This window comes from Danio aesculapii, chromosome 20 (assembly GCF_903798145.1).
Source record: "Danio aesculapii chromosome 20, fDanAes4.1, whole genome shotgun sequence".
In the NCBI taxonomy this organism is placed as follows: Eukaryota; Metazoa; Chordata; class Actinopteri; order Cypriniformes; family Danionidae; genus Danio; species Danio aesculapii.
The window spans coordinates 44,528,660-44,543,035 of record NC_079454.1 but is presented as its reverse complement, the minus strand read 5'-3'; the positions used below and the strand labels follow the sequence as shown (position 1 = coordinate 44,543,035).

General features: G+C 33.3%; 1 protein-coding gene across 6 annotated transcripts in view; it reads left to right on the top strand.

Moving 5' to 3' along the window:
- mark3b (MAP/microtubule affinity-regulating kinase 3b) overlaps positions 1 to 14,376 on the top strand; it is a 124,509-nt gene that overhangs the window by 68,320 nt on the left and 41,813 nt on the right. For all 6 annotated transcript variants that reach the window (XM_056480754.1, XM_056480751.1, XM_056480752.1 and 3 more), the window contains exons 5-7: positions 150 to 215; positions 333 to 403; positions 9,363 to 9,419. In XM_056480754.1, the coding sequence (XP_056336729.1) occupies positions 150 to 215; positions 333 to 403; positions 9,363 to 9,419 (194 nt within the window). The remainder of the gene's footprint in view (positions 1 to 149; positions 216 to 332; positions 404 to 9,362; positions 9,420 to 14,376) is intronic.

The following is a 14,376-nucleotide window of genomic DNA, read 5'->3' as shown; positions in this document are numbered from 1 at the left end:
TTGTGTTTTGCTACATCCACGATGTCAAACATCACATGAGCTTTCAATACAAGCACAAATGCATGCATCAGATTCAGAACCATAAAACCAGCAGAATAATCATCTCTAATGTAACCAAAGTGTCTTGTTTCTCTCTTGTGTTTGTACAGTAAAGCTGTTTGAGGTCATAGAAACAGACAAGACCCTTTACCTGGTGATGGAGTACGCCAGCGGTGGTGAGTTTGATGAAGCTTATTATATTATGTAATCCTATGCAAACGGGCTTGTAATTCTACATAACGAAGCATGTGAAAATGAAAAGGCTCCATCTGATTGGTCTGTTCTGTCCACAGGGGAGGTGTTTGACTACCTCGTAGCACACGGACGCATGAAGGAGAAGGAGGCCAGAGCTAAATTTAGACAGGTACAGAACTGCAGTGCACTGGATACAGCCCTGCCCCGCCCCCTCGCGCTTTCACCCTGAGCTCTGATTGGCTGGCGCTTGCATGATTGGTAACTGATGTCCAATGGCTGCTGTGGGTTCAGTGTGGCCCATATACAGCACTTCTGCTTTGGGGTCATAAACTAAATACGGTTTAAGACACTGCAGGTGAACAGGGTAAAAAAGAATGAATAAATATCATCGTAGTTTCACAATTGATTACTTGAAGAATTATAAACTTTTTTTATCATACGTATTCTTAAAATGTTGTTTAAACATGCACATGAGGTATTGTTTAATTGAATATGCGCTAATTTGCATGTTTCTCTAGCATACAAATCTGAACATTAAATAAAGTCAGATTCAAATGAGTTTTTTTATGTTCTTGATATTTAAGAGTCAGTTTTGTTAATATATTTCAGATTTTATTTAATTACTTCTTAATTCAGAAAATACAGCTAGAAAAATATGATATATATATATATATATATATATATATATATATATATATATATATATATATATTTATTATTATTATTATTTATTTTATTTATTTTATTTTTATTTTCTTATTATTATTATTTTTATCATTATTATTATTATTTTTTTGTAAAATAACATTTTAGAATTAGGCAAATTACAGTATGTATGGCCAAATCCCTCATTACAAACACAAAGAATGCACAAATGAAAAAAATTGTGCAGTCCGGTGTATGAAATTAGAGATGTATGGCCCTGTGCAGGAGAAAATACTTGAAAATAATATGGAAATCTACTGACGCACATTGATAAAATGCAACAAAATAAAAATGTTAAAAAATTACCGTAAAATTTACATTACATCAAATATACAGTAAGTTTACACGTAAATTCAAAGTAAAATTTACAAGCACACTGTAAATAAATAATTTCAATTGTGCTGTATTTTTTACATTGTAATTATTAATTAATAGTGTGCTTGTACATTTACTGTCTTACTGGCAATTACTGTATATTTAACAGTTAATTGTTATTATTAATTAGCGGTGCACTTGTAAATTTGCAGTCTTACTGGCAACCACATTTGCCAAAAAGTTTCTGTATATTGTACAGTAAATTGATTTATTTTTTATTCATATTTTATTTTATATTTATAAGATATTTAGGTAAATTGATTTATTAATTTACAGTGCTGTAAATTTAGTCTTACTGGCATCCAAAATTGCTAGTAGGTCACTGTATATTTTACAGCAAATTGTAATTAATAATTTACAGTGTGCTTGTACATTTACAGTCTTACTGGCAATCAAAATTGCTAGTAAGTTACTGTAGATTTTGTGAATTGTAATTATTTACATTGTGCTTGTACATTTATAGTCTTACTGGCAAACAAAATTGCCAGTAAGATACTGTAAATTTTACAGTATTTTTTTTACAGTGAACACTTGTACACAGAGTATTTTTGATGCTTTCTTAAATTAGTGTGAAAAAACACTTTATAAAGTGCTAATAAGGCCAACATCACAAAAACTTTAAAAATGTTTAACCTGTCTTGAAAAAATACAAGAAAAAGATAAAGTCAAATAACATTTTCTATATAATTAGGCAATTACGTATAAACAAATCCCTCAGTAAAAACATTCATAATACAGATATGAAGAAAACTGTGCAGTTTGGTGTATGAAATTAGAGATTTATGACTAATTTCAGGAGAAATTACTATAAAATAATTTGGAAATCTACACACTAATCTACTAAAATGCAACAAAATAAAAACTTTACAAAAAAAATTTGCAAGCCTTTGTAAATAAATGATTACAATTGTGCTGTAAGTTTTACAGTAAATTGTATTATTAATTTACAGTGTGCTTGTACATTTACAGGCTTGGTGGCAACCGAAATTGCCAGTAATTTACTGTTTATTTAACAGTAAATTGTTATTATTAATTAGCGGTGCACTTGTAAATTTGCAGCCTTACTGGTAACCACATTTGCCAATAAGTTCCTGTATATTGTGCAGTTAATTGATTTATTACTTTTCAGTGTGCTTGTAAATTTACAGTCTTACAAGCAACCATAATTGCCAGTATGTTACTGTATATTTTACAGTAAATTGTAATTATTAATTCACAGTACGCTTACTGGCAACCAAAATTGTCAATAAGTTACTGTATATTGTACAATAAATAGATTTTTTTTTAAATATTGTTATTTAACATTCATAAGTTGTTGCTATTATTTAGTAAATTGATTTATTAATTTGTATGCTTGTAAGTTTACAGTCTTAATGGCAACCAAAATTGCCAGTATGTTACTGTATATTTTACAGTAAATTGTATATATATTTTTTATTTTAATTTTAATTTTATTTTATTTTACAAGAACAAGACAAAAACACAACTAAACTGCAAATATATTTTTAAATTTAAATAAAAGAAATTAAGTTGATAATTTGTTCATCTAAAGCTAAATCCATTTTTGTTAGTTGCACTAAATGGTTAATTGAAATAAAAATAACAAAAAAAATTCCTATAAACATAAATAAAAGCAATACATAAGTAAATAAATATTTAAGAAGAGAAAACAAAACATTACGAATCACTTCTAATATGCTAAAATCCAATTTAAAACAGGGGAAAAAAGATTTAGATTTATTAATCTTACTTTTGCTTAATTGTTTGACATTCTGTCTTATACTTGACAGAAAAATACGTTTTTATGATTGGATTCTTTAATACCATCTCTATTTTTTACACCACAAAAATCAGAAAAATTTCTCAGAGATAAATAGAAGCTAAAGATACAATGATTCGAGTGTTAGATAACATATTACATTTGTATATTCTATCATTTCTATAATCTCGCACATAAGATGCAGCATCACAAAAATCATAAGGCCCTGTAAAACATTTTATGAAGAGCTGAAAAAACTGAAGGGAATGTGAATGACGGTGTGTTTGTCTGCAGTGTCTCGCCTTAAGAGCCGCTTGACAAATTAATATGCTGACATAACAATAATAATGCAGCGCAATGAGATTTTTGCCTGACTTTAGTGTTTGAGAGTTTTTGAAGTTGCATGATTGCGTTTTGTTCCGTATGTTCACAATGCACATAATGCAGTTTATTTCTGTGCATGGAATACCAGGGTATACTGCATTTCAACAACAGTGCTAGTGTAGATAAAAGTGTAGACAGCATATTTATGAAATGCATATATACATTTGAAGTCAGAATTATTAGCCCCCCTTTGAATTTTTTTCTTTTTAAAATATTTCTCAAATGATGTTTAACAGAGCAAGGACATTTTCACAGTATGTCTGATATTATTTTCTTTCTTCTGGAGAAAGTCTGATTTGTTTTATTTCAGCTAGAATATAAACAGTTTTTAATCAAAAAAATTGTTTTTTCATCTACAGAACAAACCATCGTTATACAATAACTTGCCAAATTACCCTAACCTACTTAGATAACCTGATTAACCTAGTTAAGCCTTTTAACGTTACTTTAAGCTGTATAGAAGTGTCTTGAAAAATATCTAGTGAAATATTATTTACTGTCATCATGGCAAAGATAAAATAGATCAGTTATTAGAAATGAGTTATTACAAAATATTATATTTAGAAATGTGATTAAAAAATCTTCTCTGTTGAACAGAAATTGGGGAAAAAATTAAACAGGGGGGTTAATTTTTCTGACATCAACTGTATATATGTGTATATATGTGTGTGTGTATATATATATATATATAATATATATATATAGAGAGAGAGAGAGAGAGAGAGAGAGAGAGAGAGAGAGAGATTTATATATATATTTTTTTCATTACAATTTTGAATTAAAAAAATATATGAACTAATATTATTTAATACAAAGTATTATTAAAAGTGTTAATTTATTATTATATTATATATAATTTTATATTATATTATTATATTATATTCAATTATTATTTTATATATTAGATTGTTAATTATAATATGCATATAAAAGTTTTTTTATATCTTCAAACTTATAAATAAATAACATAAATTATATATAACCATAACCCATAAATAAAAATTAATCTGCAAATGTAATACAATTATTAATTTAATTTGAAATAATATTATTTTACATTATTATATTCAGTATATAAATTTTATATTATTTTATTCAGGATCAGTATCCCAGATTCATTAATATTAGATTATTTTGTTAATAAATTAAATATTTTAATTTTATCAGTAATTAATAGTTAATATATATGTTTCGATGATGTTTTAGGTTATTTCGGTTCTTAAACTAAACGAAAATGAGAAATGTTGCCTTAACATATGATATATATATATATATATATATATATATATATATATATATATATATATATATCCCAACTTTATTTATTGGATTTTCCAAAAAATTACAAAATATCAGACATTTTGCAATATTATTGTACATTTTGACATATAGATAGAAAGGGAAAATAAACAGGCATCCAAAATTATTGTATTATTTTAAAATTGTTATTTAAAAAAAGATAAAAACCTGATTCAGCTTAAAATGTACAAGTCCTAGTTTATTTAATGCCAGTTTTTATTTTTATCCTACATAAATATTGTGTTCCTTTATAGCCACATTTAACTTAATAATCTGCCTGTTGTGATTGTGTTGTGCAATACAGTAATGATAGAGTGATTGTGGTAACTGCTGCATTGATCAGGTGTGCAGTGCAGTGATGGAGCTCTAATGAGACGCTCACCCGCTGACAGACTCATTTGCTCTTTTAATTACCCTTTCAACCTCTCTGTTCCCCCTGTGAGAGTCTGTGCTCTGATGGCCTGCAGCAGCAGAGAAAGGTTTAGCCTTATCTACCTTTTACTCACACCCCGTGATGAATTTATGGGAGTAACTTCTGTTAAACTAAAGAAAATCAGTCAGGTGTTTCAAAGAGCAGCTCATATGTTGTTGTTGTTGTTTTAAATAGCTTTGTATTTGAAATTAGTTTGTAATTTTTTTTAATGTTTTTTTATTTTTTTTGTCCCAAGACAAGAATGGGTGTTTCAATAGTTTTAGGACAACTTTGATTAAAGGTTTTGAAACACTTCAAATGTTGATTACTGTACACTACCTAACAAACGTCTTGTCATCGCAAATCCCAGTTGTAAAAACAACAACTAATAACTTGACTTCTAGTTGATCATTTGGAAAAGTGACAGAAGGTAGATTTTTTCTGATGAATCATCTGTTGAACTGCATTTCAATCTTCGCAAATACTGCAGAAGACCTACTGGAACCCGCATGCACCCAACATTCTCACAGAAATTCGTCAAGTTTGGTGAAGGAAAAATCATGGTTTGGGGTTACATTCAGTATGGGGGCGTGTGAGAGATCTGCAGAATGGATGGCAACATCAACAGCCTGAGGTATCAAGACATGTGTGCTGCCCATTACATTATAAACCACAGGTGAGGGCAAATTCTTCAGCAGGATAGCGCCCCTTCTCATCTTCAGCCTCCACCTCAAAGTTCCTGAAAACAAAGAAGATCAAGGTACTCCAGGATTGGCCAGCCCAGTCACCAGATATGAACATTATTGAGCATATCTGGGGTAAAATAAAGAGGAGGTACTGAAGATGAATCCAAAGAATCATGAAGAGCTCTGGGAGTCCTGCAAGAATGCTTTCTTTGCCATTCCAGATGACTTTATTAATAAGTGATTTGAGTCATTGCAGAGATGTATGGATGCAGTCCTCCAGGCTCATGGGAAGTCAGACACAATATTTATTATTTTTCCACTGCACCATGACTTTATATTCTATACTGGACATTATTTCTGTTAAGTGACAAGACTTTTGTCTAAGCAAAGTCAGACTTTACTATCCTAATTAAATCATTAAAAATCAAGGCATTAACACATTTTATGTTGGTAAAATAAGCCTTAATCTAGAGGTCCTTTGCCTTTTATATAAGCCACTTCTGATACCAAATGATCAACTAGAGGTCGAGTTATTAATTGCTGTTCCTAAAACTTGGATAGACGACAAGACATTTGTCTGGTAGTGTACTCATTTATGCTGAGCAATATATACATGTACACACAGAATTGTAGCACAGCAATTATTATCAGATTTTTATTATTATTTTGTGGACATTCCCCAAAACCAGAAGTTCAACCATTAATTTGAAATGCAGTATAGTGTGCTAGAAGTACACAGAAGTGAAACCATTTAAAGTTTTGTAGGTAATGATCAGTGTTTTATAACCAATACAGAACTTAATATGTAAAATTAATACTTAATAACTCTAGCAGCTGCATTCTGGACTCACTTTAGATTGTTTATTGAAGATGCAGAATAACCAGCTAATAGTCTTGAGGTGGTGAATGCATGATTTCCAGCATCATCTGCAGTGGTATGGATGGGGGTCTCCCTCCCATCATCCTCTGCTGCTGTGGAGACGTTTATCTGGGTCAGGCATGAAGCGCCTCTGAGATTTCAGGGCAGAGCAGAAAAACCTCCAGATTCTGCCAGCAGCTGCAGAAAGGCAGGGAAATCTGTGGCACAATCTGATGTCTGGGACATGGCCACGGATAGAGAGCCATGAATATTAAACAGTATCAGAATGTACGCTGAGTGTGGCGTGTTTTAGAAACGAGATGAGGGAAACGCAGCAGCAATAAGCTTTCATTTCAGAGCATTATGGAATATTTAAAGAGGTTACATGAAAACGTCCTGTTTTACTGAAGTAATGTTTTTGGAAATCAGTCACTTGTGCAAAGGCATGAGTTTAAGATACTGACGACGGTATTGTGATTACTGCTCTAAAATATATTCTTTTTAAATGTCCGGGTAAACAACTAAAACTTTTTCCCGCTTTGAACACAATGCATTTTATTTTCAGAAAGATTGAAAATATTTTGGAAAGGTAAACATGTAAGGCTAAATAATTCAAATAAATCATTGACTTCTGCTGTCTTCATTTGTTTCAAAAACACAGATTTCATTACAATTTAAAATGGCTTTTTTTAAATATATTTTCTGCTGGAGATACTGTTGTCCTTAAAAATGTAAATAAAAAAATGTACATACACCATAAGAACAGTATAGCAGAACATTTTGGCAGTTTTAAATCCTTGACTGTTCCAAACCGCGGTATACCTTGAAAACGCTTATCGTCCCATGCTTGCTTATTGTGGTTTGATTATTAAATGTATTATTTAGCAGTGATTAAACTACCTCCAAATCAACAAGGATTATTTTTGTTAGCTAAAATCATAAAACTAGAATCATTTTTGTGATTTGAAATAAATTTCAACTGCAGTCAAATATCTATAAAACCTCGGCTCATTGACAAGGGAATATTTTTATAATTTTAGATTTTAGATTTTTTTAGTAATAGATAAATATAAGCTAAAGCCAAAATAGAACAAGAATAAAATATTTGAAAAATTAAAGAAAATGACACAAAAACAACTTACTGCTAAAATGTCAAAAATAAAATAAAAATAAACTAAAGCTTTTGATTTAATAATCCAAAACCTAATTTATTTTGTTACTTGAACTAAATGGTATTTGAAATAATATACCTAAAACAAATCCTCACTTACTCAATTATAAATAAAAAGACTATTAATAAATACAAAATAAATAAATGAAAAAAAAAATTATATAGATAGATAGATAGATAGATAGATAGATATAGATATATATAGATATCATACTAATTGCTAAAATGTTAACCAAAATAAAAAAGGCAAAAAAGGCTTTTAATTTGTTCATCCAAAATTTGCACAATTCTGATACGCTGTTAAACTGTATAGAAAAATACATTTCTGTATTTTCATCTCACATAAAAAACTGCATCACAAAAAAATAAAACCCAATAATATGTTTAATTTATGCTCAAGAAACGCATTTCTATCATTATGGTAATCATTATTTTCATGATTTTTTTGTTGACTAGTTTAAAAGAACAGCATCTGCTTAAAGGCGCAGTATGTAAGGTTTCCACCCAGTTGGTGAACATGGTTTTGCATGCCTGGTTTAAAACACACGCAAGCGCAGGTTGCCAGATTGATGGGATTGAAATAAATGTGCTTAACTATCTATTCTAAAGGCTGATTTAAGCCATGTTCTAAATAAAAGTGTTTTATTCAGTGTTGAATACAAATAATGTAAGTATGAATGCCATTTTCCCTGACATTTATTGCCATACCACTGAAAGCAGCAGCAGATCACCTCACATTTTGAAAATAAAATAAATCGTTTGAAATTAAACTTCAGAACTGTGACTCAGTGCAAACCAACACATGAATGATTCAGCATGTACATTTAATAACGTTAAAGAGGTTTAATATGTATTAATTAGTTTAGTATACCTTACCATTTTTGTTGGAATGCAGTGCATGCACTATTTTGCCCTTCTGAATGGCTGTATTTACATTTCTGTCGTGTTTCTTCTGGTGCAAACAGCAGACATTAATTTGCTTATCACTGTAAATCTCATCACATAGTGTGTTGTTAGGACACAGGGTTACAATGCAACCTGCTCATCTAATGTTTACGTTCGTAATATTTATATTATTTGCTATTTAACAACCACCGCATGTGTGCATACTTGCTGATTTATAAGTACCAATTTTAGTCTGATCCTATATGTATAATGTAAAGCTGGTTTCCCCTTTAAGAAGAAATATGGTTCCTCAATCTCACTTATGTAGTTTAGTTGGAGCTGTAAGCATCAGGCTGTGCTAAGCAGTGATTTTCAGCGAGTCTCTCCTCCCTCATTCATCATCCAGAATCATGTGTCAGAGCCACAGCACACATGCTCCCCAGTCCAATCAATGGCATTCTGGGAAAAAGCCATGATGCCAGTTAATGTGGCGCATTGGCTGTTACACCACACCCTGTCTGTCATCCACTCACTTCTGTCTCTCCTTCTCTTCTAAACCCCCTTTGTCTCTGTTTTTTTCTTTCTTTTTTCAGATTGTATCAGCGGTTCAGTACTGCCATCAAAAACACATTGTCCACAGAGATCTCAAGGTAAGCTCAGGCAACAATTATTGTGTTATTGTTGTTTAACAGAAAACACAAAAAGTAATTAATGCTGCTTTTGTAACTAAAGTTTGTGTACAGATGAAATCAGAAGTTTACACCTACTGTAATACACTGCCCATGCAAAGAACCAAGTCACACACTAATATTAGATTGGAGCACCTTTAGCTTTGATTACGGCATGCGTCTGGCATGGTATTGTTTCAATATGCTTCTGCAATGTCACATTTATTCCAGTTCACAATTTGCCTTGATTGTTCAGCAAGATCTTGTATTGATAATAAGAGAGTGTTGGATCACTGTGAAAAGCTGCACCAGAACATCTCAAAGAACATCTAATTTTTTTCACAATTTGAGATTCATAAATCCTGGCATTGTCATCTTAGAGGTTTACACTACACAATGGGAACTTTTTGTACATTTTGCCCCTTCATCCGGCTGTCTTCTTACCCTCATGATCATTCTGTAGCAGCAGGGTAAATCTGGACTCATCAGACCACATGACTTACTTCCTTTTCTCCAGTGTTTAATCTTTATTCTCCCTACCAAATTGAAGCCTATTTTCTTATTTTCTGATTTGCCTTACTGATCATGGCCAAAAATCATATCTTGGTATTTTTAGAAGGAATGACGTTATACGATATATATCTGGTATTTTCCCATAAATGGTTACTTGAGAGTTAAAGCCTTATTAAAACTTTATTAAACAATTTTTAAGCAAAATATAATTCAAACACAGGGGTTTCCCTTCCTGTTTACAAATAAACAGCTGCACAAAAAATAACAGCTGCACAAAATCTTTGATAAATAAAATACAGTACAGGTTTTCTCCTGCTTAAAACTGTAAGTTGCACAACATTTCAAATTATAAACAAAATCTTTGATAAATAAATACATTACAGGGTTTTTTTCCTGCTTAACACTATACACAGTTCTACTGTGCTGTTGTGCAAATAACAAAGTAAGCAGAACCATAGAAAACAGCTTCATTGTCAGAGCAAAAAAGAAACACACTTAAATAGTAAAACAACAAGAAGGATTGCTGGATAGAAAAGAACCACATTGAATGTAAATATGAGACACAGTATTTTATGTCACAATTACAGTGTTATAAGTAATCCTGTATGCCACAGTTGTGTGATTTATAAACAACTATTAAATCAGCTGTATATGTTTTAGTTACACATTTACATGTATGTATTGTGCACAATTATTAAACAGTGCACATATCCAAGATATCTAAACATAAGTCTTTCACTCCATGTAAAAAATCCTACACCTTTCTTTTGTTTTGACTAAACTTGTTTTACTTAATATTAAATAAGGAGATGAAAATGAATAGACTAGATATGAGAAGTATCGAAATTGTTTCAGAGTACTGTGATGAAATGCTGGTTAAGCAAATACCTGTAAATGTAGACAGTCATTATAACAGAGCAGAACGCAGAGCTAAATGTGTTATAATGTAAATGTAAAGAAGAGACCATCGTGTAATAAATACTGAACTTATAATCAGTGAATATGAGGTGGTTTCACTTTCGAAATGCGGTATAAATTGGGCCCATTTTGGCGTTTTTAATTCTTTTGAACACATTCAGGTGCTGCTTGTCTATTTGACAAGGCTGCTATGTTCGTTCTCGCTGTCAGTTGTGGAAGAAATGATCGATAAAAGTTTTCTGATAAACTGCTGTCACAGCTGCAGGTGCTTTGTGTCTTGCGTGCACGCAAAGGGGGAGTCAGATTGGTCCGAGGAGTCAGATTTCGATACAACACCGGCACTGCATATTTCTCCATGTCACGTCAGGGTCATTCTTGAACGATTCGTTCATTTTGAACAAATCTTTTGTATGACTCATGGAGTGAATCATTCATTTGCGCATGCGCACATTTGTGTAAGTGGAGCTTGCATGCTACCTTGGAGTGGTCTGTTTCGCACAGAATGCGGATGTGTGGCCTCAAACCATATTGATTTGAATGATATTGGATAATCCCGCATCGCGTTGGGGAATCGTATCGATATATCCCCAGAACACGATATACCACCCAGCCCTACTACAAGGCTGTTCAGTATTAACTGCTTGAGTTTCCATTGTGCATTTGGAAATGCAATTAAACCTAACTGTGAGTACTACTGTCATATTTTTATGATTTGATTTCACCAGACATTTCACCAGATCAGTGATTGCTGATCTCAATCAGTCTAGATTTTTTTTCGACAACATTTCTGCCTCAAAGATCATTGTTCCCTATTATACTTACTTTAGTTTTTAATATTGCGTTGGACAGTTCTTAACTCAATGTTATGCAGAATTAAGTACTTAATATTCAAGTATTTGTAACTAGTAAGTTACAAAGTTGAAGCAAATTACTATCGCAACGTGCTGTTGATGCAGAATGCACAACACATTTGCTGCAAACATCAATCGCATCTACCACACAAGTTTAGTTATTCAACTGGACACATGATTGTTGTTTAAGAATGCTGCTTCCCACCAATAGAGCCAAAGTACGCCCACATGAGCTTATTGCGTTTCACAATGGTGGCATACTTTTGACCAATCGCATTTCTCACATGTGGATCAATCACCTTTCTCTGTCCTCTGACGTGCTTTTGACCAATCACGTTTCTCTTTACCACTTTTCTCTTTCGTGTTTCTCTTTCCCTTGACATACTTTTGGCCAATCTTGTGTCTCTCCTCTTGAAGTATACTTTTGACCAATTATATTTCTCTTCCCTCTAACATACTTTTGATCAGTCACGTTCCTCTTTTCTCTGTTGTTCTTTTGACTAATCGCATTTCATTTTCTTGGTTGTACTTTTGACCTACAGTATCACTTTTCTTTGATGTAAGCCGCTCCATTGTGTTTTGGGTCATTGTCCTGCTGGAAGATGAACCATCGCCCCAGTCTGAGGTCAAGAGCACTCTGAAGTTGCTGTACTTCAGGATGTCTCTGTACATTACTGCATTCTTCTTTCCCTCTATCCTGACTAGTCTTCCGGTTCCTGCTGCTGAAAAACATCCCCACAGCATGATGCTACCACCACCATGCTTCATCATAGGGATGGTATTAGCCTGGTGATGAGTGGTGCCTAGTTTTCTCCAAACGTAACGCCTGGCATTCACTCCAAAGAGTTCAATGTAGTCTCATCAGACCAGAGAATTCTGTCTCTTATGGTCTGAGAGTCCTTCAAATGCCTTTTGACAAATTCTCAGGCGGGGAGTGGCTTCCGTCTGGCCACTCTACCATACAGGCCTGATTGGTGGATTGCTGCACAGATGGTTGTCCTTCAGTAAGGTTCTCCTCCCTCCACAGAAGAACGCTGGGGTTCAGACAGAGTGACCATTGGGGGTTATTGATCCCTGACTAAGGCCCTTCTCCCTGATCACTCAGCTTAGATGGCCGACCAGCTCTAGGAAGAGTCCTGGTGGTTCCAAACATCTTCCACTTACCGATGATGGAGGCCACTATGCTCATTGGAAATTTCAGAGCTGCAGGAATTTTTCTGTTACCTTCCCACGCCTTGTGCCTCGAGACAATCTTGTCTCGGAGGTCTACAGACAATTCCTTTGTCTTCATGCTTGGTTTGTGCTTGGACATGCACTGTCAACCCTGGGACCTTATATAGACAGGTGTATGCCTTTTCAAATCATGTCCAATCAAATTTACCACAGGTGAACTCCAATGAAGCTGCTGAAACATCTCAAGAATGATCAATGGAAACAGAGTGTACCTGAGCTCAATTTAGAGTTTCACAGCATTATGGGATATTGTGTGTAGAATTTTGAGGAAATAAGTTAATTTAATTCATTTTGGAAAAAGGCTGTAACATAAGAAAATGTGGAAAAAGTGAAGCACTATGAATACTTTCCGGATGCACTGTATGTTTTTGACCAATCATTTGTCTCTCTTCTGTGATTTGCTCAATCTTGTTTCTCTTTTCTCAATCTTGTTTCTCTTTCCTCGATAGATTTCTCTTTCCTCTATCATGGTTCTTTTGCATTTCACTTTCTTCTACCACTTTTCCTTTCGTGTTTCTCTTTCCTCTGATGTTCTTTTGACCAATCACATTTCTCTTTCCTCTATTGCGTTTCTCTTTCCTCTATTATGATTCTTTTGCGTTTCACTTTCCTCTAATATACTTTGACCAATTACTTTTCTTTCCTCTGACATAGCCTACTTTTGGCCAATCTTTTGCCTCGTGTGTGTCTCTCCTGCAATGTACTTTTGACCAATTGCATTTCTCTTTCCACAATTGCGTATCTCTTTCCTCTGACATCGTTTTGACCAACCACATTTCCCTCCTCTGGCAAATATCAGGGCTCCAGACTAAAAATTGAGAGCAGACTAAAAATTGAGGTTGCAGTAATATGAACAGGGCCCGTGCCTCCGAGCATGAGTACCCCAGAAGATGCTGCTGTCTCTCTCTTTCGTCTGCTCTCCTCCTGCAAGTCTCCATGCTCCATTACACACCGTGTTTCCAGACTGATGCTCTGTAAATGATGCATGAGGCTCGTGTCAGACTGAAGCTGTCTAAATGACTCGTGTGAGGGAAGCCAGGTGGAAACGTGGAGCTTTCTTATCGTATGATGTGCTGTCACTTGCACTCTTTCTAGCCGTCTGTTTTAACATGTTCATAAGAAGTAACTGTAAGAAGCTGTTTGGAGAAGAGACCTTTAAGAGACGCATACAGTCGAGCACAAAGGCTGCAATTTTATAATCAAAATTGAAGCATTTAAACTAGGGCTGCACAATATATCATTCCTGTGACTGTATGAGGAATTTATAAGCATTCAGGCATAAGAAACTGTACCGTTTGTAACTTTAATAACTTTTAATTTATTACTGTAATTACTTTAATCATCCAATTACTGTATACCTGAATGCTGTTAGACTCTTGAGAAAACAACGAAACACTGCTTATTTCATTTGGATTATTTTCTTA